Source organism: Botrytis sinoallii (genome assembly GCF_014898435.1).
Source record: "Botrytis sinoallii strain Bc 23 chromosome Unknown BSIN_001, whole genome shotgun sequence".
Taxonomy (NCBI): domain Eukaryota; kingdom Fungi; phylum Ascomycota; class Leotiomycetes; order Helotiales; family Sclerotiniaceae; genus Botrytis; species Botrytis sinoallii.
This window is the reverse complement of record NW_024066028.1, coordinates 5,896,978-5,922,023: the sequence shown is the minus strand read 5'-3', so window position 1 is coordinate 5,922,023 and position 25,046 is coordinate 5,896,978. Positions and strand designations below refer to the sequence as shown.

At 43.4% G+C, this 25,046-nt stretch overlaps 8 protein-coding genes across 8 annotated transcripts; 5 read left to right on the top strand and 3 right to left on the bottom strand.

The window, feature by feature from the left end:
• Positions 1-6,020: 6,020 nt before the first annotated feature.
• Positions 6,021-8,668, top strand: EAF02_001203 (uncharacterized protein; the record flags this gene model as incomplete). The annotated part of the gene is made up of 6 exons (XM_038897251.1): positions 6,021-6,207; positions 6,417-6,514; positions 6,571-6,771; positions 7,220-7,774; positions 7,825-8,342; positions 8,392-8,668. The coding sequence occupies 6 exons, from the start codon at positions 6,021-6,023 to the stop codon at positions 8,666-8,668; spliced, it is 1,836 nt and encodes a 611-aa protein (XP_038764110.1).
• Positions 8,669-9,443: 775 nt separating this feature from the next.
• Positions 9,444-11,303, top strand: EAF02_001202 (uncharacterized protein; the record flags this gene model as incomplete). Its single annotated transcript, XM_038897250.1, has 1 exon — positions 9,444-11,303. The coding sequence occupies one exon, from the start codon at positions 9,444-9,446 to the stop codon at positions 11,301-11,303; it is 1,860 nt and encodes a 619-aa protein (XP_038764109.1).
• Positions 11,304-12,946: 1,643 nt separating this feature from the next.
• On the bottom strand, positions 12,947-14,826 carry EAF02_001201 (uncharacterized protein; the record flags this gene model as incomplete). The annotated part of the gene is made up of 3 exons (XM_038897249.1): positions 12,947-14,540; positions 14,598-14,700; positions 14,766-14,826. 3 exons carry the CDS (start codon positions 14,824-14,826, stop codon positions 12,947-12,949), a joined length of 1,758 nt encoding a protein of 585 aa, XP_038764108.1.
• A 178-nt stretch (positions 14,827-15,004) lies between these two features.
• Positions 15,005-16,092, top strand: EAF02_001200 (uncharacterized protein; the record flags this gene model as incomplete). Its single annotated transcript, XM_038897248.1, has 5 exons — positions 15,005-15,058; positions 15,116-15,245; positions 15,298-15,417; positions 15,473-15,697; positions 15,743-16,092. 5 exons carry the CDS (start codon positions 15,005-15,007, stop codon positions 16,090-16,092), a joined length of 879 nt encoding a protein of 292 aa, XP_038764107.1.
• Positions 16,093-16,553: 461 nt separating this feature from the next.
• On the bottom strand, positions 16,554-17,546 carry EAF02_001199 (uncharacterized protein; the record flags this gene model as incomplete). The annotated part of the gene is made up of 3 exons (XM_038897247.1): positions 16,554-16,648; positions 16,704-17,433; positions 17,496-17,546. The coding sequence occupies 3 exons, from the start codon at positions 17,544-17,546 to the stop codon at positions 16,554-16,556; spliced, it is 876 nt and encodes a 291-aa protein (XP_038764106.1).
• A 475-nt stretch (positions 17,547-18,021) lies between these two features.
• On the top strand, positions 18,022-19,059 carry EAF02_001198 (uncharacterized protein; the record flags this gene model as incomplete). Its single annotated transcript, XM_038897246.1, has 1 exon — positions 18,022-19,059. One exon carries the CDS (start codon positions 18,022-18,024, stop codon positions 19,057-19,059), a length of 1,038 nt encoding a protein of 345 aa, XP_038764105.1.
• A 1,809-nt stretch (positions 19,060-20,868) lies between these two features.
• Positions 20,869-22,174, top strand: EAF02_001197 (uncharacterized protein; the record flags this gene model as incomplete). The annotated part of the gene is made up of 3 exons (XM_038897245.1): positions 20,869-21,256; positions 21,451-21,704; positions 21,752-22,174. 3 exons carry the CDS (start codon positions 20,869-20,871, stop codon positions 22,172-22,174), a joined length of 1,065 nt encoding a protein of 354 aa, XP_038764104.1.
• Positions 22,175-22,479: 305 nt separating this feature from the next.
• On the bottom strand, positions 22,480-24,399 carry EAF02_001196 (uncharacterized protein; the record flags this gene model as incomplete). The annotated part of the gene is made up of 1 exon (XM_038897244.1): positions 22,480-24,399. The coding sequence occupies one exon, from the start codon at positions 24,397-24,399 to the stop codon at positions 22,480-22,482; it is 1,920 nt and encodes a 639-aa protein (XP_038764103.1).
• Between the last annotated feature and the right edge of the window lie 647 nt (positions 24,400-25,046).

Below are 25,046 nucleotides of genomic sequence, written 5' to 3'. Positions count from 1 at the left end.
CTTCAAAGGTGTTATACATACCCGACATCTCCCTATTAGAAGTCGATCGGGATTTGAAGGTCGGCTTTGAAATTGATGTTCAGATGTCGCGGGCGCTGATGTCATATCCCAATATAACAAAAACAAAGATCTCACATCATGACGAAGAAGAGTGATATAAACCTTTCACTCCATACTTAGATACTATATCCAGCAACAGCCTGTCCCCAACATCTTGCCAACCATCTTGCCAACCATCCCCACGCACAACCATTTCCATTGCTCGACCAAACCATCCACCTACAATCTCCTTGGCCAAATCCGCATCATTTGTTGTACGCATAAGCTTTTCCATTAAAGCATCTGCTTTTGATTTTGATTGATAGAACCTCCTTCCTTCCTTCAAGGCAAAATCAAAATCAATGTTTGATTTGCTTCTCCTTTGATTGTGACTAGAATAACCTTGGAAGGGCTTTCTTTTTACTTATTGTTTATTTCATTACCATTGGTTCTAGTAGCTCCGCTGACGATCGTTTCAGTGGTATTTTGGGTGGCTTGTTGGGGAGGGTTATTGGTTGTGTTTGGAGGAGGTTTATTAGTAACTTCTTGAGAATATTCACAAGCAACACCTTGAGAAGGTTTACTAATAACACCTTGAGAAGGGTTATAAACAACCTCCCAACAACTTTATGAATTACCCCCAACACCAATATTACCTCCATTAGTAGCTAGATACTTCATGAAGTACGCATTATGTTTATAGCCTCCAATATACATATATATCATCACATCATGTATAAGCATACCTTCAAACTAGAAAAGTAATAATGTATGCGTACTTTGTTATTAAAATACCAATAACCCATTCCGTGGTTCATTGACGTGCTGCTACATTCCTCTCCTAACAGATTGTTTCTATCTCCTCGTTGATTCATCCGTTCGTTTATCTATGTGTACATAATATCGATATCATGTACCTACTCTTCTTCCCCAGAGCTGGACTCGCCCTCTCATCCTGATCCTGTATTCGGATGCTTGTTAGCTTGACTTCGATTTCGTATTGATGGTCCAGAGAGTAGTATATGGTATAGCAATGTGATGAGATAGACATACACGTGGTAAATGGTAAATGGTATACGGTAAATGTCAAATCATCAAATGGAAAAGAAGAGTTCATGTGATGGATATTAATACACATACATCAACTATAATAAAATAGAGCAGTAGATTCACACGATACTTTGAATAGTTTACTACTCTACTCACCCCCTCACACATTTCTTTCTTTGCTCCCCCTCCCCTCTTCTCCTCTTTCCTTTTGGTTATGTTATTTATTTCGAAAATATCACTTTACCTCTCTTCTTCTTCTTCTTCTTCTTCTTCTTCTTCTTCTTCTTCTTATATTACCTCCAGCTACCCAAGATTTATTCATCCATCCATCCCTTTCCTCACATATTTCCATATCCCCACTACATATATCTCGTATCTACTACCTAGGTATAGGTACCCATCAACCTCAATACCTCTAGCCATGTTCGTATTTCTCTTGCTCATACACATTTTCTGCATTGCAGCTTCTTCGTCGCTGTTACTGTTAATCTCCTTCTGTTATCTATCTATATCTCTCTATTTCTATTGCTTCAAGACGTTCTGGTCTACTTCTACTTACCTCTTCTGTATCATTTCTACTTTTGTGTGTACCTCCTCCCTCGCTTTCATTCCATTCCATGCACCCCTCCTCTTTCCCCTCACGCCAGAAGCAAATACTAGAAAATCAAAAGGGAAAAACGTTTCCACATACTACTAAAGGGATGAAATGAAGGTGGTGGAGTCGTGAGTGTAATGATATATATCTCAATCCTTTGAATTGAGTATTATATATTAGGAGATATATTAGATCATCCGTGGCAATTCCGGAAGCGGTGCAGTAATCTATGACCTCGGGAAGGCTTTATGAGTATTACGGAAGACTTAGCGCAATCAAATCGAATATACACAGTCAAGTTTATATTATCGGATGTGATGTGATATATGTGACAGTTGGGATTGATGATATCTTCTAAATGTATGTATGTATGAAATGTAGAGAACGAATGAACAATTGGTACACCAGTAGTCGCATCATGGAAACACTCATCTTTATACCTATGTATTCTTTTTCTTGTCTTGATGAACATCCATATGGTTTCCCATCTCTGGCGATGAAAATACCTCTTTTGAGCTTCTAGCACTCGTCGTATACCGAACCTATCGATCATTGCTCTCCTGGTAATGTACTCTCCCATTGATCGCTGTGTTCATTGTAGATAAATTTACATTGGAATGGGTGCGTACCTATTCATCAGTAATTCCCCAGTGTCATCGCATTGACCATTCCGCCATCTCCTATAAAGAGGTCGCAAATTCACTTACAGGAAAAAGTCGCGGCCGCACATCATCTACTAATTATCCACACCTATTCCATGACACGATTCACTACGTATCCACTCTCCCGGACCTAGCCGGGACCCTCCAGAGCCGTTAACAACGGCCAAAAAGACTCTGTTCTGTATTCACAGAAAGATGAAGATTAAAAAATATAAAAATTCAATCGCAAGGTGAAAGCTTTAACGTTAGAGAATTTAAAAGCCGCCCGGGCGCCTTTCTACCAACATAGAGGGTCTTGTGCCGCAGCTCAACGCTTTACCATTGAGGCAACTGGATGCAGCAGCTTGTCAGGTTTAATGTTGTCGCGTTGTTTTTGTATATATGTGTAAGGCGGCGGGGCGGTGAGATGGTAGTGGCATTATCTACATCGCCTCGCTCTCGCGCATAGGTGGAAATGCATGTCCTTGAAGGTTTGGTATTTAGCAAAGTTAGACCACGTACCGTCATGTTGAAGTCGTTGTATCGATCAGAAGGTTGACGGTAGGGTGATCTTCAATGACTTGCAAAATCAAAGCGGGGATGGAGTTAGTCTTGATAATGAGGGTATGAAAATGAAGCTCGTATTCAGTCAGACACGGTGAATTCAAAATGCAATGCCTGATTAAAGTTAGTAATGCCAAGGGGTAACCACCCCGTCATCGATGCAGAGCGTTTTATACCCATTGCATCTGAAATTATCAAAGTCAAATGACAATTCGTAAGCTGACGAGGATTCGATAAATCTGGGCGCTGGGAATTTGAGGTCTGATGACTCGAGTTTGAGTTGCAAATTAACAACCGTACCTCAAGCTCGTGTTGATGTTGTCGCTTGCAATTCTTTCAGATCTTTTGAATCAAGTCATAGGAGCAGGACTCAAGGGAAGAAATTATCTTGAGCTGAAACAGTAACCCAAGATGATGAAGAGGACAGTCGAGAACGATGGCTTGACTAATCTCCAAGTTATAACGACATGATATGTATGCAGTCTGGGGATATGAATAGTGGACTAGCGAGACTAGCCACCCCGCGAATTTGTCTTGGCTTCCTTGTCAAGGGGTAGACCCACAATCTTTGATCACACGTCTTTCGCTGGGACCGCCAAGGTGTCAGCCCTGCTAAGATATAGAAGCATTCCCCAGCAGTCGTTACCAATCTTCAGGTTCTTCTAGATCGCTCTTTTTGTCCCAGATGTCGAGTAAAACGACATGCTCGAAAAGGATAATAAATTGGTAATGCTTCCGGCTTATTTTCGTAGAATTATGCAAATCGCCCGGCTTGTCGATGTACGTCGGGTCAAAATCAAAAATTCTTCGGGGGTTGGCATCTTTCGAGATTGCGAGACAGCCATTTGACTGTTCTCTATGTCGACATTGCCTATTGGTAATTAATCATCAAGGTGGATCTTGGCACCGGAGAATATGATGTAGAATTTATCCATAGCCTCAAGCTTCAATCTATGAAGCAGCCAGAATAAGAAGGCGATAGCACAATGGCTTGATCTTCAGCATGTGACGCCGGTTTATCCCATTTTTGAAATAAGGATATCAATATAGAGAAGGTAGAAAACAACTGATCAACGAACTTGTTCTCAGCTCCAACTATAAAATCAGTCGTTGATAAGAGACTGTACACCAGAACACACGTTGTGACCCTGCCAAGGTCCGAACCGCACTTGTACGGCATATCGAAACTGTAAAGCACTTGCTTCTAGATTTCGCGATAATCCTTAGAGAGTGTTTATCGCTTGAAGCATGGAAACCTGACTAATTCCCTCATACGACAGAGTCCAATCAGATGCTAGATAGTAACGGTATTGCAACATGAGCCATTTCTTTTTACAAACGGCTGCTTGCTTGAGTGATTTTAGATATTGCAACAGTTGTTGCAAGAGATAGGTATTTTGGAGGTTTCGTGATGGAAAAGATCTGGGGCCTTGTGATATTGATAAGGCAATTTGCTCCGCCACTTTTTCGTATTAATGACATGGCATTGTTGTCTATGTTGTTAGAGCAGGGCAAGGGTTTACTCTTCAGAGGAAAATCCCTCGACGCTACCGGAAAAGCCACGTGAAATGCCTCGGGTAAGAATTTTTCCATCAAACACGGTAAGACAAGACCCATAGAAATGGCTGTCTTAGAACGGCGACTGTTTTCGTCCTCGTCCTCGTCCTGTTCTTTCTCCAGATTTCTGTTTTCGTTTGATCCAAATTAAGTAATTAAGCGTCTATTCATGACTTCAATGCCCCGCTAAACATCATGAATCCTTTGGGCGCATAGACTCTTAGACTTAGACTTAGACTTAATAGAAGAATAATAAGCCTCAAATTAGTCAACGGACCAATGGGGCCCTCAAAATAGATACGATTAGGTACCGATTTGCTACCCGAAGCCAAAGATTGGTTCTCGACCAAGGCACGTGTAAGGGTTGATCCGAAGTTTAAGGGGGGGCTTTGAGGGCTTTGAGGGCTTAGAGGGCTGAGAAGACGTAAAAGTTAGACTACCCGAATCAGTTTGCGGGGAACTTCGGAGCATGTGAATGCTAAGTTGTGGGGATTACCCCTATGAATGGGAAATGGGAAAATTTGACGACAGGGAGTACGTTATCGATATCCCACGCATTCTCACACGACGGGAGATTAGCCACCAGTACGGTACCGTGGTGATGTAGCTCCACACCACGAGGCCCAAAGAGGGGGCACTGGGGTAACAGATGAGAAATAACAATCATCTTGTTTATGGTTGGTGAGCCGAGCCACCCATTGAAGACGATATACTACATTATTTACGCTCCAAATGGTAAGAAGGCACGGTCGATTTCTACTGGCGTTTATTACGAATAGATGCATTTCAATGGTTGTGTTGTAACAAGTCTTATTGATGGTCGTGTGAGCAAATAACTACCTACTTGAGGATTCCCCAGCATCTAATCATCTATCCACTCAATGGGGAAGGCTTGATTACAATGGAAGGTGACTTACTCGCATTTCGTCTCCCCAGAAAGCTTATTTGAATTGATAAATGCAATGCAACTATAATTCTACCTAATAGTCGATCCAGTTTCAAGAACAACGGCGGCTGAATGCGAGTCGAGCAAAACCGTTTTGTTGTACAATGCTACCACTTCGGATGAATGCTATGATGAATGCTATGATGCTATGATGCTACCGTAACTGCAGGTGTAGATCTCCTTTTTTCGATGGAAAGCACGATATTCACCTATTTATCATCACTTCCTCCCAAATCTGTGTTTTGTGTGCTTCACCCCCCTGTCCTGTCCTGGCCTATCCTGCTTTGTTCGTGTATCTAGCTACCGCAGATAGCTACCGCAGATTATCGTTAATTTGATAACCACCGCTTGAATCTGATATCATTCTGCCTCGGACATGCGGGTCCATCCTCACCTGCAATTATTTATTGTCCCAACTAGTTTTACGCATCGTACTTTATCGTGTTCAACACTGAAACCTTTACATTCCGTAGTTTTCCGGTGCGCCCGAAACAATAATATTTCCTTTCCGGCATCACCCATTCCGGCCAATAAAATTAGCGTAATTCGTTGTACGCCGTCTTCACTACTCCACTACTACGACAGCATCATCCAAACTCGGCATAATCAAAGATACACTACCCGAACGATGTCGACCTCAAATTTGAATAAGAAGGCTTTCGATCCCATTCAAAGAACCGCATCTCCATATTCTGATAAAAACAGTGTTGGCCCTTCTCACCTTCTTGCACAACACCAACCTACAAACAACTATCATTCTTCATCACTCTCCACTCTCAAAATGGTTTCTACAAATCCAAGTGTTAATCGCACATGTCAGTATACTTTTCTCCATACTCCCACTGCTTCAGACCTGCTTCAGACCTGCTGCATTCGACCTGGCATCTGATGTTCAGGTCAAATTGGATGTCGATATACCTTCGACTTCAGCAAATCCGTCCACAGCCTTTCAACTCCCGTTTCTATCATTACGCTACGCTATAGCTTCTATGCAGATTCAATTTGCTAACATTTTTCTTTATAGCACTTCACCCAAGCGGTGTACAACCACAAGTTGAGCACACCGAGCTTGAAGAGGAGCTTCACGAGAACGCACATATCGATTATGATCGTGTAGCTATTGTATGTATTCTACCCCTCTTTGAATCTGCCAGTTGCTAATTTCTGTTCTCTTCTAGGTTCCCAATCCAAGTGTCGCTGCCCTTTACGAAGATGCTCTTGTTTACGAAACTGGTTCTGCCATCACATCTACCGGTGCCCTTACTGCATACTCTGGAGCCAAGACGGGTCGCTCGCCTTTAGACAAGAGAATTGTCAAAGAACCATCATCTGAAAATGAGATTTGGTGGGGACCAGTCAACAAACCAATGACACCTGATGTAAGAAGAATCTCTCTCTCTCTCTCTTTACATTTGTTTCTTGTGTCTTGTTGTTCTATTTATTTTTGGAAATCCATACAATACGTTTTCAGTCGAGAAAATTTACATTGGCTCTACGGGTTTCGAAAACGGCAATTTCATCTCATTAATTGCGAGCACATCTTCATATCTACAACTTATCAATTCTCCTTTCCTTCATATCAAACACAAACAATCTTTCCAAAGAGATTTCCCCGCACATTTCTACGTCATAAGCTTTTGGGTATCCTCGGCTTTATCTTTTTCCTTCCATCCCCAAGCGAAAATGCGGGGTGCATATAACCCGATATTGTCCCGATCTTGCTGCTATTAGTTTTTAGCTGTCATATTTCCCCTTTTCATGTCGCGTGCTAGCTTTATCTTTGAAAATTCCAATATTTAAAATTCAATAAACTAACGTCAATAACAGGTATGGAGAATCAACCGTGAACGTGCAATTGATTATTTGAATACGAGAAATCGTATTTATGTCGTCGATGGTTTCGCAGGATGGGATGAGAAATACAGAATCAAGGTTCGAGTCGTATGCGCTCGTGCCTATCACGCTCTTTTCATGCGCAATATGCTCATTAGACCTGACCGCAAAGATCTCGAACATTTCCACCCAGATTATACTATTTACAACGCAGGATCTTTCCCTGCTAACAGATATACCGAGGGAATGACTTCAGGTACTTCAGTTGCTATCAATTTCGCAGCAAAGGAGATGGTTATCTTGGGTACTGAGTATGCCGGAGAGATGAAGAAGGGTGTTTTCACAGTTCTCTTCTATGAGATGCCCGTCAAGCACAACGTTCTCACTCTTCACTCCTCAGCCAACGAAGGTAAAGACGGAGACGTTACTGTCTTCTTTGGTCTTTCGGGTACGGGTAAAACAACACTTTCAGCAGACCCCAACCGTGCCTTGATTGGTGATGATGAGCACTGCTGGAGTGACCGTGGTGTTTTCAACATTGAGGGTGGTGTAAGTGTTTAAGCCTCTGTATCACATCGGACTAAGCTAACAATCTGCAGTGCTACGCCAAGTGTATCGGTCTTTCAGCAGAGAAGGAACCTGATATCTTCGGTGCCATCCAATTTGGCTCTGTTCTTGAGAACGTTGTCTTTGACCCAGATACCCGTCTTGTTGATTATGACGATTCAACCTTGACTGAGAACACCCGTTGCGCATACCCAATTGAGTACATTTCTAACGCCAAGATTCCTTGTCTATCGACAAACCACCCAAGCAACATCATTCTTCTTACATGTGATGCTCGTGGTGTCCTTCCACCCATTTCAAAGCTCAACTCCGCTCAAACCATGTTCCACTTCATCTCCGGTTACACCTCAAAGATGGCCGGTACCGAAGATGGTGTCACAGAGCCACAGGCTACCTTCTCATCTTGCTTCGCTCAACCTTTCTTGGCTTTACACCCAATGCGTTATGCTAAGATGTTGGCTGAGAAGATTGAGCACCACAAGGCCAATGCTTGGTTGTTGAACACTGGATGGGTTGGAGCTGGTGCTACCACTGGTGGCAAGCGTTGCCCGTAAGTACAATGAAAATCTTCCAGAATAATATATGCTAATATGAACTAGATTGAAATACACTCGTGCTATTCTTGACGCAATTCACTCTGGAGAGCTTGCAAAGGTTGAGTATGAAAACTACGATACCTTCAACCTTCAAGTACCAAAGACTTGCACCAATGTTCCATCGGAATTGTTGAACCCAAGAAATGCATGGAGCCAAGGAGATGATAGTTTCAAAGCCGAGGTCACCAAACTTGGTAGTCTCTTCGTTGAGAACTTTAAGAAATACCAGTCGGAAGCGACTGAGGATGTCATTGCAGCAGGACCAGCTGTCAAGGTCTAAGGACTGTATATAATAAGGGGTTTTATTTCTGATTTAAGCAAACATATGCTGGCGTTCTTTATTAATGGGATGTGTCGGATGTATCATCAAGCATCAATATCAAGTAACTGAATGAACAAAATCTACTATTGTATTTGATGAGCAATAAAATGCATGTGAGTGGTTGTTGAAATGTTTCAGGCCCATTTAAGTTCAAACCTATCTGAGAGTTTCCAATTGTCATAATTTCTAATATTCAAATCCTCATTGGAAAATGATGACAAGAATGTATATCTGAGTATGATCAAAACTTTTGCGTAGTATTTGGAATTTGGCTAAATGCTATATGATAATTGAAGAGCAGCAATGGGGTATCATTTACCCCTTTTTACCTTCCTTCCTCCATTCAGCCTTTTGAGCAAGGCTACATAATACAGTAGTGTCGTAGCTAGCATCAATGTCAGATTAATAATTGCTTCATGAATATTTGGATACGACTTTACCGTGTAATAAACAATCGATACACCCAATCACCCAATTACAAAAATGTACCTACACATATATTCTCAAGTAGAAGTGAATAAAGAACTGCACCCCACAGAACATGATCTAGAACTACGTAAGTTTGGCTTTCTATGGAGTAGTCCACCAGTCTAGCAATCGGCTCGCACCAACACATCAACCTCCAGACGTCCTGCATCCCAATCCATAAAAAAGTACACAATCACCTCTCACGATTTTCAGCCCTGCATCAATCACATACATTACATCTACACTAAAGCAAACGACAATTAAAATGCCCCCTCATGCTCCTTCAGAAGACGCCTCCCAATCGCAATCCCAATCGCAATTACGGCCCAATCTGGCGGCCCATCACCGATCCACGTCCTCGGTCACCAGCCACCAAAGCGATAGTCCGGCGGGTACACCTCCAGCTTCAGGTACAACTGCTACACAGCATAAAGAACCCAAAGCCAAAGGCGAGCGCAAACACGTAGTTGGTCACGGCAAATACGGACGTGTGAGCAGTAATAAGGCGCTGCATAAATTATCGCGTACATCGAGCACGAGTAACTACAATCATCATCACAGCCATACTACGAGCAACGATAACTTGAAGGAATTTCAAGCGCCGTGGGATAAACCACACAATTCGAGCACGAATCTCAATCGGCAGAAAAATATTTCGCAGACGGCCCTGAAACGTAATCGTAGCTCGGCAGATGTACAGAATACCACGGGGCAATCGAGAAAATCTAAGAACTCGGATGAGCAGCAGGGTAAAAAGAGACCGAATAGTGTACATTTTGAATTGGGTATAGATACGCCGGGAAAAACGGAAGTCGAAGAGGACAACGAAGAAGGTTGGGAAGAAGCAAGTTCGACCGCAAGTCCGGCTTTGAGTCGCAGTGCAAATACATCTGCCAAACCATCCGCCGCCAATTCTGCAGCTAATTCTCGACATCAATCTCCTCTTTCTTCGCCGAAAGCCAAAAGGACTAACGGTCCGGATTCTGTGAGGGATTTTGCGAAGGGCCCAATCGATCACTTTGATGGGAATGGTAGTGTGAAGACAGATACAAACACGAAAGCGAATAGAAATAGTTATTCAACCGCAGACGCAAAATTGATTACAGAGAAATTACTTCAGAGAACACCATCTCATTTGGCTTCGGAGACAAAAATGAGCATGGCGACTGCGAAACCAACGCCAAAAATGGCGCATGCACATTCGGGTAGCATGGATCGATCGACGGGGATAGTGAAGAGTATGGGTGCTAGTACCGCGAGCGGAAATCAGGAATTGATATCAAGATTCGTGGGAGATGCTGGGACACCGGGGGAAAACAGTCCGAAGTTTCCTCCGCCGGATCATCGGGGAGGATCTAGGACGGGCGCTATCAATGGCAGTGCATTGGAAAAGACGCATGGCGGGATTGGGGAAATGGCAAGAGCGAAGTCGATGGGAAATTTGACAAAACATAATGTTGATGAGGAAGAGGAATCGGCTCTATTGCCTCGAAGCCGAAAGAGTTCTACAAGTGGTGTTTCGGGGCCGCCTAATGCGTATAATTCGCGCACGCAACAGAAACTTTGGCTTCAAAGAGCATCGTCGAATATTGAACCCCAGAGAGAGGGTCTGGGTGCATTGTCATTATTGAATGGCGGTATGGGAATGGGTAATCATGGTGGCGCAAGCAGTATGGGATTTGGACCTGGAATGGGTATAGGTATGGGCATGGGAATGGGTAATGGAGGATACTTAATGGGCGGAGATGGAAAAGGGGATCCGAGGATTAAAGTGCAGCTTGAGAGAACGGGTCTGGAATATTTGGTTGTAAGACGTCATCAAGATCCTGTTGGACGAGGTATCAAGAGGTTAGAGAAAATGGGAGAGCTTGGGCATGGGGGTAAAAATATCCCAGGATCTGGAAATGGCCATGGGCATAGCAAGAGTGCGAGTGTAAGCCGAGCGGGTAGTTTGAGGGAAAGGAATGGAAATGCGAGGAAGGGGGCAAGACAGAGTTATGACGGAGAGGAGAGGGGTAGCGATACGGATCGGGATGGTGGTAGCGGATTGGATGAGGAAAATGTTGCGGCGCTCTTGAGGAGCTTATGGGAGAAGAGTTTTGAGGGGAGTGGGAGTGCGGATTAGCACGGGAGTTTTGGAAACTTAATTCGGCTTCTGAGCTTTGTATTTGTGGACTAGGGGTGGCAAGTAATGGGCAGGATGGAATAGGTTCTTGATATAAATAAAGCAATGGAGTTTTGAACTTTACAGGGCGTGCGTGCATGGGTTAGGCGAGGAACGCGCTCGAATATAGTTCTTGATATCTTGAAATTGCTTCCTGGCTGATGGGTGGGCTGGTGGGCTGGTGGACTTTTAGAATGAGTGTTTGATTAACATAATGGATTTACTCGCGAGGATGTATTACACACAAATATCGAAGTTCCCTGTGTGATATCTGGATGAGTGGTTTGGGGGTAGATAATGATTCTTCGTTCCTAGGCAGGCTCTACGTAGGAGAAAAAAGAGGCCGATTTGACAACGTAAAATCTTTAATGAAATATCTAAATTAATTGAATTATAAATCAACCACAAATAAAACAATAAATCTGAAAATATCAAGTTACTTTTCATCTTTTATTTATACTGATTCTTGTTAAAGTTTGTATTTTATTTTAGATTTAAGGAGAAGAATTTGGTTTATTGAAAGTGTTAAAAGTGATCAAACCCGGCCTCTTTTTTCTCCTACGTATAGGCAGGTAGGTAGGTGGATGGGTGATTCAGAAAGAGGCGGGTAGGGAAGAGATGATCATGGTGAGAGTGGAATCCTAACGCTCCAAGATCAATATCAATGTCAATGTCAATATCGACTACGTTGTGGTGGAATCTCAAATCTGTAGGCTGGTAATGTGTGAATGAGAATGAGAATGAGAATGAGAATGAGAATGAGAATGAGAATGAGAATGAGAATGAGAATGAGAACACTAAGTACTCATGAGGACTTTTGAGGTGGGGGCGGGGGGCTACTATGTGCAGAGGAAAAGGTCACTGAATAGGTGGGTACCTACAGAATGGTTCTTTGATTTGAAAGAAAGGGGAAGGTCATATTCACTGAGTGGGTGGTCGTATGTAGAGAATATGGTATGAAATGATCAAAAACGCGAGGAAGGGCTCACCGGAAGGAGTTGAGTTGAGTTGAGTTGAAAAAAAAAAGAGGGGAAAGAGAAGGAAGATTCAGTGCTTGATATCACCAGATGCTATACCCTTAAGAGAGAAATAGAGAGGGGCTCCTCATGAATATTTCTATGCTTCAGTCTTCCGGTGAGGAGTAAGAAATGGAGAATTTTATCAGATATATTGATGGTCGGTCACTGGGAATGGATTTAATATTTCCCTGCGCGGAGGGTAGGGAGAGATTTGGCTTCCATGGAATAGGATCTGGGGTATCGGGTGGATTTAGACGAATACATAGTCATGTCGTACATTCAGTATTTTTTAACATACGGAGGATGACGTGGTGGGATGATACTAGATCTTTGGTGTTTGAGAGGAAGCTTGGAGTTGAGAAGTTCAATAGTAGATAGATACTTCTCATCATCATCATCATCATCATATGTGAAAGTGAACCTATACAAGTAGAAAAATATATATGCAAAATACTCATTCTTTTCGGTATTATATAATTTCCAAGTTCCTATGCTATGCTATGCTATATGTCCATACATCCATCTATCTCCAAACTTTTATTATACCTGTATGTTTTACACCATTCTTGCCCAACGAACTCAACCTCAAGATCTAAACAACATCAAGCCCGCCTCTTCATTGTTCACTTCATCATCGCTAACGTCCTCCTCATCATCACCCTCACCCAAATCTAATTTTCTACCCAACAAAGTTGCGAAAAATCTATCCCTCGCACTCTCCTCCCACGTATTTCTATCCTCTGGCGCCATGAAATTTTGCAACTTCTCGTGGACTGTAAATTTCATTTTTCTGCCCTTGCTAGCCTTGGTATCAACATTCTTTCTTGTCTTTGCTTCTTTCACTGCAGTCCATTGCATAGGTTTACCAGCTTCACCAGTAGCTGCAGAAGAAGAGTCAACCATTCGTTGATCAAGTAATTCTTTGAGAAGCAGCTGGTAGAAATCGGCATCGTCGTAAATGTTTGGATCGGTGGTAAGCTTCATTTGTTTTTGAACAGGAGCGCAAGAGCGAGGGACCTTGGTGCGAGAAATAAGATGTTCAGAACTAGAGAGTGTATCTTGCAGAAGAGAAGTGATGGATTGTTGGGGCGCATTGGGGTTGAGTTTGCGGGAGATAGGGAGGGCCGTTGTAGCGCGGACTTTGCTAGACCACTTTTCAAGGACAGTCTGTCGATTGTCGATATTTGCAATCTCGGAAGCTTGCATTCGATCCCAAATGGCAGAAGAGGAGGTGGCGGAATCAATGCCGCGCTTCCGTTTCTGTCCCGTTTTGGACGTACTGGCTGCCTTTGAAAGATCGTGTCGAAGACCATCGATTGTGTTCCATAACTTAATAGCAGCTTCTTCTGCGGCTTGGAAAGGATTCTCATCGCTATCCTCCTGGTCCTTATCTTCGGCTGCAGCTAGCGAGTTGGTAGCTACTAAAGCCTTTTGAAGGCGAATGCGAACATTGAGAAGTGAATCGAATGCTTTGCGTTGTTGCTTGACAGCGTTACCCTTCTCTGCATCTGCTTTTGCTGCTTGAGAGATCGTTGCGACTACTGTTTTCTGTTCTTCTCCCATAATCTTTCGCAGTTCAGCACGTCTTGCTTGCTCGTCTTCATCGTTTTCGTCGTCGCCGGATGCTTCTTCTTCACTCTCTTCATCACTACCAGCTTCCTCTCCACCACTCTGGTCAGGGGTTTCCGAATCATCATCTTCTTCATCAGAATCCTCTTCCATGACCTCGTCATGTTGAGCATCAACATCCAAGATATCTTCATCAGTCTCATTTTCCTCTTCATCCTCAAGATCATCATCCTCTTCGGATAATCCCACGCCCTCCTCCTCACCACTGTCCGACATGAAATCGGCAGCAGTAGGTCTTTTCTTCACGCCATTGACATCCGATGGTTTCTTTGCATCAACAGGCTTCTTCGGCTTTCCACTTCCTCGGAAGACGAAATCCTTGAACTTTTCCTCGTCGCTCTCTCCCAAAGCCTCATCACTATCGACCTCCATATCGTCAAATTCCCCGTTGAATTCCATTCCCTCAAATTTTGCTTCTTCATCAGCGCTTTCATATACAGAGTTGGATTCATCTTCATTATCGCCGTTCATCAATTGTTCGCGAGTGACTCGAGATCCGGCATACTGAGGGCCAAGTGCGACTTCTTCTGGTTTTCGAAGCTTGCTCTTTCTGTAATTTTTGATTAGTAAAGCTTTATTGTAAGAAGATAAAACAGAGACTCCTTACCCAACTTGAACATAATGTTCTGTCCCCGCCAATCCGTCATCGCTCTCATCACCACTTTCCGAATCGCTCTCTTGCGCCGGCTTATCATCTTCTGGATCGAAATCTGCGAAAAGAAGCCCAAGTCAGTAAAATTCTCTATGTGGTAATTGCTCAAGAATACAAACATACCCTTAGGAATAGGATCCTCCAATTCCTTGATTTGTTTTGCCAAATTCTTTGGTTTCGCCATATTGTTTGTTTTTACCTCAAACTTTGAGAAGTTTTGTTTTTCCGCAGAACTTCAATCCAAAAAATTATTTTGGAGCTTCCGCCCCACGAAATCTTGGCGCGCTAGCGGGTGCATATCCGCTCAAAAGTCAAGCTCTCGTCGCATCATCGTTGAAGCTTCAATTAAACATCTGAATAAAATGAAACAACGATTGTTCTCTACTCTACGGAGCTTACAGCATGAGAATCCATTGGTATGTAAAAGGATATTATTCAAAGAAAATGAGAGGCTGTTCATTGACGCATACCAGGGATTACCACGAACGGGTAGTATCCCGCGCATGCAGCGTGGGTTGCCCGAACGAAGAAAGATAAAAGATGTAAAGAAAGTGATTGCAGTTTCATCTGCGAAAGGAGGGGTTGGAAAGTCGACGCTTTCTGGTACGAATTTAGTGTGATGTCTCCATGGAAACAACTACTGATTGAGAGACAGTCAATCTTGCGCTCGCCTTTGCTCGCCGTGGTCTAAGAAGTGGTATTCTAGATACAGATATTTTTGGTCCCTCAATACCTACACTATTGAATCTATCGGGGGAGCCTAGATTATCCTCAAGTGCGTCTTTGGTCTGAATGAGATATTTGGGACACGTCTGATATTTGGGCGGCAGACAATCAACTTATACCACTCTCGAATTATGGCGTCAAATCCATGTCAATGGGTTACCTAGTGGGTGATGCTGCACCAGTTGTGTGGCGTGGATTGATGGTCATGAAAGCACTACAGCAACTTCTACACGAGGTAGACTGGGGTGGATTGGATGTTTTGGTTCTCGATTTGCCGCCAGGAACCGGAGATACTCAATTGACTATAACACAGCAAATCGTACTTGACGGTATGGGCATTCTTGTTGTTGGTTGAAGATTCTAACCATTTTAAGGAGCGGTAATTGTGTCGACACCTCAAGACATAGCCCTTAAAGATGCAGTGAAAGGTATCAACATGTTCAAGAAGATCGATATTCCAATTCTGGGAATGGTACAGAATATGTCGTTATTCACATGCCCACATTGTCAGAATAGTACACATATTTTTGGGTCGCATTCGGGGGTTACTAATGCTTGTGAAAAGTACGGAATCGATTTTCTGGGAGATATACCATTACATGCGAGTATTTGCGACGACGCGGATAGGGGAAAACCAACCGTCGTAGCGGAGCCCGAAAGCGAAAGAGCAAAAGCATTTATGTCAATCACGGAAACTGTAGGAAGGAAGATTGGCTTGTTCTGATAGTATTTATTAAGACCAAAATAACAACAGTCAAGGGGCGAGCAACAAACAACATAGGCATTGTAGAGCTAAGAAACTTGTAGGGGCAACGAAATTGAAGGAGAGCCATAGAAATCGTGGTATCAAGTGCGGTGCAGAAAATTTCGTACCTGGACTGTTGAATCAAGGTCAGGTGAAAACAGAAAGCCCCCAATAGGCTCGTGATTCTCAGGTTTCCTATTCAAAAGCGATCTTTAGCATGTTTCATTGTCATTCGGTAACAATACTGGTTGAAAATTAGGTTCATTCGAAGAACAAGCATCCAAAATTCTAGTACTCGTGCGCAAAGCCTACGTCAGCCTACATCAAATTGCCTATGATGATGCTGAAAAAAAGGGAAATGAAAAATAGAAAGGGAAATCCCAGCCTGAACACCTATACTTGCAGAGAGTCACCCCTCCCCTCCTCACCCCTACTTCCTCTTACGCGAAACCCTCCTCGTCACCATTGGTTTGGTATATATGACGACTTCTCGTCGGATCCTTTCGCATACTTTGTCCCGATCCGGTAAATCCGACTGCATAAAGTATTAGATATTGAGAAAATAAAAGGAATCAAGGAATATCTCTTGCCTCTACCATTTACCCCGTCAGGGGTACGGAACATACTGTCCTTCTTTCCTGCCTTTCCAAACTTTCCTTTCGCAGCGAAGTCCTGCCATTTCTTCTTACCGTCATCTAATTCTTTCTTTGCCTTGATCTTCTTTGGTACTTTGGCCGGTCTCGTGGGTCCATCACTGACTTTGCTTGGTTCGCGCTTAGATTGTTGCGCGAGTTCTGGATCAATATCGGCAGCTGCCGAGATAACATTCGATGTCGATGGAGGGGTAGGGACCGAAGCTACGACTGGTGTACCATCAGCTTTACGCTTATTTGGGTTGACTATGGGTTTAATATCCTTGGCTCGCAGAGTCTCTGTGGTGTCATAGTTCTTGAACTTGACAATGTAAACAGGAGATGTAGAAGAGCCGGTTATAGATGTGATTCGAGCTGGATAAAATCCTTTGTCGCCTGAGTGCCATTTCGCCAATACCATATCGTTGACCGAAAAAGATGTTACAACTTCGGGCTCTTCGGGTGGAGGAGGCACTGCTTTCTTGAAAGCAGGGTGGTTTTCTCGTGACCATTTCTCTTTTATTGGCGACTCTGAGGGTTTCTTTACTTGGGCTACAGGTGCTGGAGCTGGCTTTAGTTCTGCGATCGTGGATTCGGTGAGGGAAATGACTTCTTCGAGTTCAGCCTGTAGTGTCTGAAGCTCTACATTATCAGGATCTGCTTGTAGCCCCAACTGGACAGTCTCAAGCTATAAGAATGTCAGCATTGCAAATATACAATAATAATAGAACAAGTAACTCGCGAACCTACCTGAAGCTTATACTCCTTGATATCATTCTCCAATTCTGCGACGTCCGACATGGTATTTCTGAGTCTTTACTTGCGTATATAAAATAAAAAGTTTGATGAGTCCTTTGATATGTGAACAATACAGTAGAGGTATTAAGCGCTGCTTTTCTGAAATCAATCTTAAACAAAGATGTCGCAATATGATATCAAGAAGGACTTGTGTTGGCGACGGGAAACAGTAAGATGCTCAAATCTCGAGAGGCGATAACCTTATTCTTATACATGCACGTGATACGGTATTACTAAGAGCCGATGCTTATTACTAACTTGGGAATTCTCGTCTCGTTCTTATCACAACCACATCTCAATTTACCTATCTACCTACGTCACAGAAAATCACCGTACGTTAAACACCAAAATTCAATAAAGGGCCAGCAGGAATTATTCTCGCATCAACGAAAGCATATGCTAACCAGGAGGCAATTCCGTCTTTACGTTACTCGCATAAACTCAATCATCACGGAATTCACTTCCAACCAAACAAAAAATGCAAGGCTTCAATATGGGACGTTATGTCCCTCCTGACCAGGAGGGATTGATGAGTGGAAACCAGTTACATGGAAAGCACGCTTTGGGATCTCGAGCGAAAAAGATTTCTCAGGGTATTCTGACGGTACGATTCGAGATGCCATATCCTATCTGGTGCACGCATTGCCCGAAGCCCACCATAATAGGACAAGGGGTGCGATTCAATGCGGAGAAAAAGAAAGTAGGCAACTATCTCTCGACGCCGATCTATAGTTTTCGCATGAAACATATTACTTGCGGCGGTTGGATCGAGATACGTACGGATCCAAAGAATACGGCCTATGTGATCACTGAAGGCGCGAGGAAACGAGATACAGGCGAAGACAAAGTCCTAGACGGGGATACCAAAATCTTGTCCGAAGAGGAGAGGGAGAAACTTAGGAACAATGCATTCGCATCTTTAGAGGGAAAGGTCGAGGAGAAAGAAAGGCTAGTAGGTAGTAAGAAACGACTGGAAGAGTTGCAAGATCTTTCTGAACAATGGGAAGATCCACATGAAGCGAATAGAAAATTAAGAAGAGCTTTTCGAGAGGGGAGAAAGGCGCGAGAAAAAGAAGCTGGCGTAAAATCTGCACTACAGGATAAAATGAGTTTGGGCCTTGACTTGTTGCCAGAGCACGAGGAAGATGTAAGGAGGGCGGGTTTCATTGAATTTGGAGGTAAAGATTCTCAAATCAATATCAACAAGACAATTTCGAAGCCCCTCTTTGAAATTGACAGCCAACCTTTTGCAGCAGACAAGAAGGTCTCAAACCTCTCGCGAAGAAAGCAAGCTGAGGCATTGGCTGCAAAACAACGTAACGATGCCGTGGCTGAGATCAGAGGTAATACAAGAGCTGCGATGGATCCGTTCCTTGTCAACAAGCAATCAAACGGCGCCAAGAGCACAGCCAAAACCTTGCTAGCTGGTGTTAAGAGGAAGAGATCCGTCCCTATTGAAGACGCTTCGTCCATACCAAAGGTACCTGGTTTGGTCGATTATGATTCCGATTATTGATTAATATAGAGAAGGCATCTAGGTGGAGTTCTGGCGTTGTGGTCACGGGATTTTTTTCGATACCCTTTTGCTATTTTGCGATGCAATGTCTATGGACAATGGAAAGTACGGAGAATGAAGAGAATATTCCCAGTAGGCTTGAAATGCTTAACAGGCACCACGTTCTCATTGTTTATGAAGCTACCAAACATTTGTCTGTCCGCCTAGCCAGTTTTGTCCTCAGCATATGGTGGAGTCCTGCATGAAGCTTATACATCAACAGTAAGTTGGTCTCGTCTAGACCTGCGAGATGCCTTAGCACAGCCTTTTTCTCAATTCTTTCGGAGCGGAACCGCTTGACGCACGAGCCAATGCCGGTCCTTCACTGAGAACAGAACAACTCAAAAGTCATCAAGTGATAGGCCTTTTCTTGTTACTGAGATCTGAATGTTATCGGCATTCTTTCTACCAAATGCAATAGCTACTACAGTTTGGAAACATAACTGTGTTACCGGACTCAGCAACGGAATTGGGAAGAAGGAAATGCTGGGAGTTATGCTGAGAGTTATGTAGTCTTTTTCTTATGACCCACCCAATCACCCCTTTGTTCTTTCCGCCTTGTCGTACATTGACCAAGACGGAAATTACCGTTTCGACAAAAGTTTTGTTGCATATCTGAATGACGATGTGTTTTTTTACCAAGTCTTATCGGTGGCAGTGAGTAAGCTTATCAGGCGAGGCGGATTCGTTGTGCAAAAGCCTCATCTTTACAAATCCCTCATCGAAGGTTAGCGAAGAAACAACTGTTTTTGGAACAGGAAAGACATCAAGAGTGACCTCGGGAATGCAATTCGTTTCATATTGTCATCCTCTCCAAATATTATCCCCCCAGAAGACGTTTGTTCTGCCTATTCGATTTTTACAGATCAATAGTATGTCAATTTCATAATCTAAGCACGAGGCCGTATCTTCAGCAATCTCAAGTCTCCGACCTCCGACATAAAATTCATGAGCTGTATTCCCAGGTCTCATGAAACAGCATAACATCATCCTCAACTTTTTCTTCACTCCGTGTCTAGGCGCAAAACTCTTGAGACAATATCAATGGACATTCGTTTGGGAATAGGGGCAATCAGAGGTTCGTTCTTCGTCATGTGGCTAAATGAAAGCCAGCACTCAACTTCAGTGCCCTCTTAGCTTCTTCACTCACGGCTATGAAGGCCTGGTAGCCTCCTGTCGTTATTGATGCTTCGCTGTGATTTAGTTAGACTGCTGATCGCAAAATCCGACGTGTTGCAGGTGGGTGAGGAATGACTCGGTCTAACATTACTTATCTATCCATACACTCCGGGTATCCCGCAACGCATAGAGTTGTGCCTTTTTTTTGAGTAGCGTTCAATGCTCGGAGCAGCACAGGATCGATAACCAATGTATGTGTGTGTATAGTATTTGTAGATCTAACGAGGCTCTATACATCGGTTTTGATTTGATTGTCAGGTTTGTGTCAGATCCTGTTGCCACGTGATCATCGATAAGAACCTCCGTGCCACCTGCATATGTACAATCTCGAAAATCAATGAATATTATCTCACGATTCATCCACAATGTTACACTGCCTTGTATTGAAGTTTTACCAGTGAATCTGCCAATACACGACTACTGGTATCTAGGCAACCATGGCGCGGGGTTAGGTAAACTGCGCCACTCAGCCTTGCACACAAACCTCTACATATAATGCATCTGCATCCCCAAAGTATACTGCCAACTATTCCCAGATCATATCAACTTTCTGTAATCAAAAAAGTCATCAACCCCCATCGTACTTTCAAAATGGCATCCGCAAATCCAATGCCTTTGCAACGCGCTCCTAGCTCCAACCCCGATCATGGGCCTAGTAACGATGTTGCCTCGTTCAAAAAGGTCCTTGCCTCCTCCGCTCGAGTTCTCGCTCTTTGCGGTGCGGGTCTTGGCGCATCATCTGGTCTTGACACTTTCAGAGGTCCAGGTGGCATGTGGAGAAATTATCGCTCGCAAAATCTTGCTACCCTGGATGCTTTCACCAGAGATCCGGGTTTGGTTTGGTTGTTTTATTCGTATAGACGCCATAAGGCCTTTGCTGCGGAACCGAATAAGGGACATTTTGCGCTGGCAGAGTTGGCGAAGAGAATGAAGAAGGATGGAGAAGAGGGATTTGTGTGTTTGACGCAAAACGTTGATGGTGAGTCTGGAAGAGATGCATCTTATGTTGTCTGTTTGTTATCATACTTTTAGGTCGAAAGTACTCGTCCTGGTGATTGAGAGTTGTTAAGTGGCAATTTTAGCCACAGTAAATCCTTAATTCGGTTTCGGTGTTCTGAGCTATCTCTTTTACCGTTGGGGGCATTGGACCTAAGTCTTTACTAATCCAATCAGGTCTGGCTCAACGTGCGGGTCATCCAGAAGGCTCCCTCAAACTTCTTCACGGCTGTCTTTGTGACATTAAATGTGCCGACCCAGTTTGTTCTTACCGTGAACGCAACAATTTCGACGACCCTTTTCATCCATCTATCGCAATCACCAGCGAAGATGATATTAAAATTCTCCCCGCAGCTACGGAAACGGTAAGACCTTACATGCCCCTAACACTCAGCCCTGCAATGTTATCCCGAGTTGGCCCGGAAGTCCAAGTACGATGCAACTTCCTCAAAATCACCTATAGCTAATATACATCTAGCAAGCAATGATCACTTACCTTGACCCAAACAAACAAACAACCACAATCAAGAAAGAGGAACTTCCTCATTGTCCCCAATGCACCACTGCTCTCTTGCGTCCGGATATTGTATGGTTTGGAGAAGCTCTTCCAGAAGATACTCTAGATGAAGTAGATCGATGGATTGACAAAGCACCTGTTGATCTTATCTTGGTCGTTGGAACAACGGCAAAAGTATATCCGGCAGCAGGATATGTAGATGTTGCGAGGGACGCGGGCGCAAGAGTTGCAGTGATCAATATGGATGCGGATGGATTGGGTAGTGCGGGTGGGTTGGGCAAGGATGATTGGTTGTTTTTGGGTGATGCGGGTGCAATTTTGGATGAGATTTTGAGTCCTTTGAATGATGGGGAAGAAAAGGGAAATGTCGACGAGAAAGCTTGAAGCTGTAATGTGGTGTACAAGAAGTCGATTATGATTGGGATATAAGACTATTGAAAATCATGTCATGGTGGCGAGCATGACCATCAAAATAACTGCATTAATTTACATAGCCTATTGTTCATTCTACTGAATGAAAAACTAGCGAGACTTCAAAAATTCATTGGCGTCAATAAATTTCAAGTATTCAGAAGCCGATTTGCGTTCATAATGTTGAAGTTTGCCTGGGTGACTGGTCCTTCGCTTAATCAACGAACGCCTTCCCCTCCGGTTGAAAGCCTATGACCAATCCTGATACACCACCCACATCAACATATCTCAAACACTTTCTCGCTAATCCCCAAATCTAACCCTTCTCCGTTCATAAACCCATTTACATACACTTCCCCAAGAACCATAAACCCATCCCGTTCCTCCAATCCTCGTCTCCTCAGCAAAACAGGCCATCTACATCCATACAACACAGCAATCACATCTCCCTCTCTCGAAAACGGAAACGTAACACCCATTATGCTGTTCCATCTCCAGCCCTCGCTGGTCATACCCGTGTAGAAACATCGATCCTCCAATGCCATTTTGAGATAGTAGAACAATTTGCTCACTAGCTCTGCATCATTTTCTTGCAGTGGTGAAGTCTGGGCGAGAAATATATTACATATCCTAAGAAATGTCGGGACTGGTAGGTGTTGCGATACAAGCTCGCCTATATACCCCGTCTTCAAGAGCGTCTTCCTTAGCGCAGTAAATAACGCCACTCGGTTAGAGCTATTGATATCATATGCCGCATAGAAAGATTGAAGTATATAGCGAAAATCCAGAGGTCCATTATCATCCACTGGATGCACAACATCAGTAATAGTAGCAAGATGTATGCCTCCACAGTTTAACACATTACCATCCTCAGAGATATGTGCATCCATAAGCATGTTCCCCGAGGCGTTCCACTGAAACAAATGATCCGCAGTTCGACCTCTTAGGAGTCCAGGACGAAGACCAGTACCCTCCCGAATACAAGACCAGTTCGGTACCCATGTTGGTATTGAAGATAAATCTTGGTGTGAGCCCGAAGGACAGTGACATTTTGTTCTTTCATCTGCGCATATTATCTCCAGTCGATCTGTTGTTTCAATAATTAGGCGAGCGACATCTTTGTATATTTCAGAAACGCTCTTTGAGTAATCAATCATCAGTTTCTGGCGAGATGAATTGGACAGTCCGGCTAATCCATAAACTTTATCTCGTGGATCTCTGCATTCGAATTTGCGAAATGTTTGGAGAATATCGAGAAGTTCCATAGGCTTGGCTGTTGGGTCTGAGAAATGTAGTTTGCCATCTAGGAGCGGTAGGTTGGCAGGAATTCGAACAGATTCGATAACATAGGTTGTGTATGGCGGAAGAGTTTCAATTTCGCTATTGTCTAGATATTGGAGTGCTAGACCTAGGGCGAGAAGAGGGAGGAGGGGAATGAGCTCTTCGCCAACGTATACCCAGGTTTCAGAATTACTCAGGACTTCTTGGACAATCCAGAGTCGGTTCCAGTAAGGTGATTTGTGGATCTCCACGAGTGCTTCCCAGCATTTATCGAGTTGGGTATTTTGAAGAATGGTAATGAGTTTGGTATTATGTGATCTTAGAAGTGATTGCGTAGTGTTCCAATGATCATTTCCAAAACTGTCGATAATCGCAGCGAGTTCCTTTTGACCCTCATAATGAGGAATGCTTGGCCAAACTAATATGCGAGAAGCGTGCTTATAGATCTGATGCATCATGGATACCTGTTGATTTCTTTCTGTCATATCCTCTTGGTTGATACATAAGGCATCTGCCCAAAGACAAGTCTCTGGTGTAAATCGAGGCTTTTGTGACGTTGTCCGCTGAGTCGTCTTTACTGCCGCTTCGTATCGAAAGTACTTGAGAGCATCCAGGAGATTTTTACCAATATTGACAGGTACTCCATCAACTGTATTGGGCTCAGATGACAATACTCTCGAAGAGTCACTAAGCCCACTAACTACTAGCTCGCCATTGGGATGATTCTCATCAGGAACGACATCGCCCCATGTGTAAGAAAGCGCAGTAAAACCGGTTTCAAGGTCATCCACTAAAGAAACATATTCAAAGATACAAGCTAGTGCCTCATCAAACCGTCCTGATTTCGCAGGGAGAATTTTGATTACTCGAATCTCTTGACTTGTGCTATTCAATGGTCTATAAATAGCACTGGCCATTTGGCATGTACTAGGTATGTTAGAAGGTATGGACAGCGGAAGATGGCGGGTTTAGCGACACTCAAATAGAGTGATTGGCCGTGAAATCACCTAAGATTTCAGCACATATAGAATTTGGTGCCATCTCAATCTTTATACAAAATTAAATCATAATGTTGTAAAGATTGAGGTTATAGCAGAAACGGCCCCGAAGCAAATCAGAAGATTGGTGTGGCTCATGTAACCTTAAAAGTGGCACAGCCACAGGAACAAGCCGCACTAACCCTTCTAAGGAACAACCGATATAGATTCTGATATTCCTCTAAATTCAACCTCACCTGGTCCCTATTCCTTTACCGTCAATGCTGTCATCTGCAAATCTAGAGCTCCTGGATCAAGGGTAATTTCTGATATTTACTGTACGTATGTCAAAGGCATAGTTGTAGACCTTTTTTGTTCTCTCATCGATGGCGGGAAATTTTGCCGGGAGGCCTCCTTCCTGGAGGCCCCCGGGGATTTCATTATTCACTCACAGTTCCGAAAATTGTTTGCCGTTGACTCATGTATGATTCAAGTGGAGAAAGCAATTCTGTGCCGTTGTTGATCTTTGATGGTTGGACCCAGTTGATACGTGCATAGTTCTTTCTTTGATGAGTTTATTGGTCAAG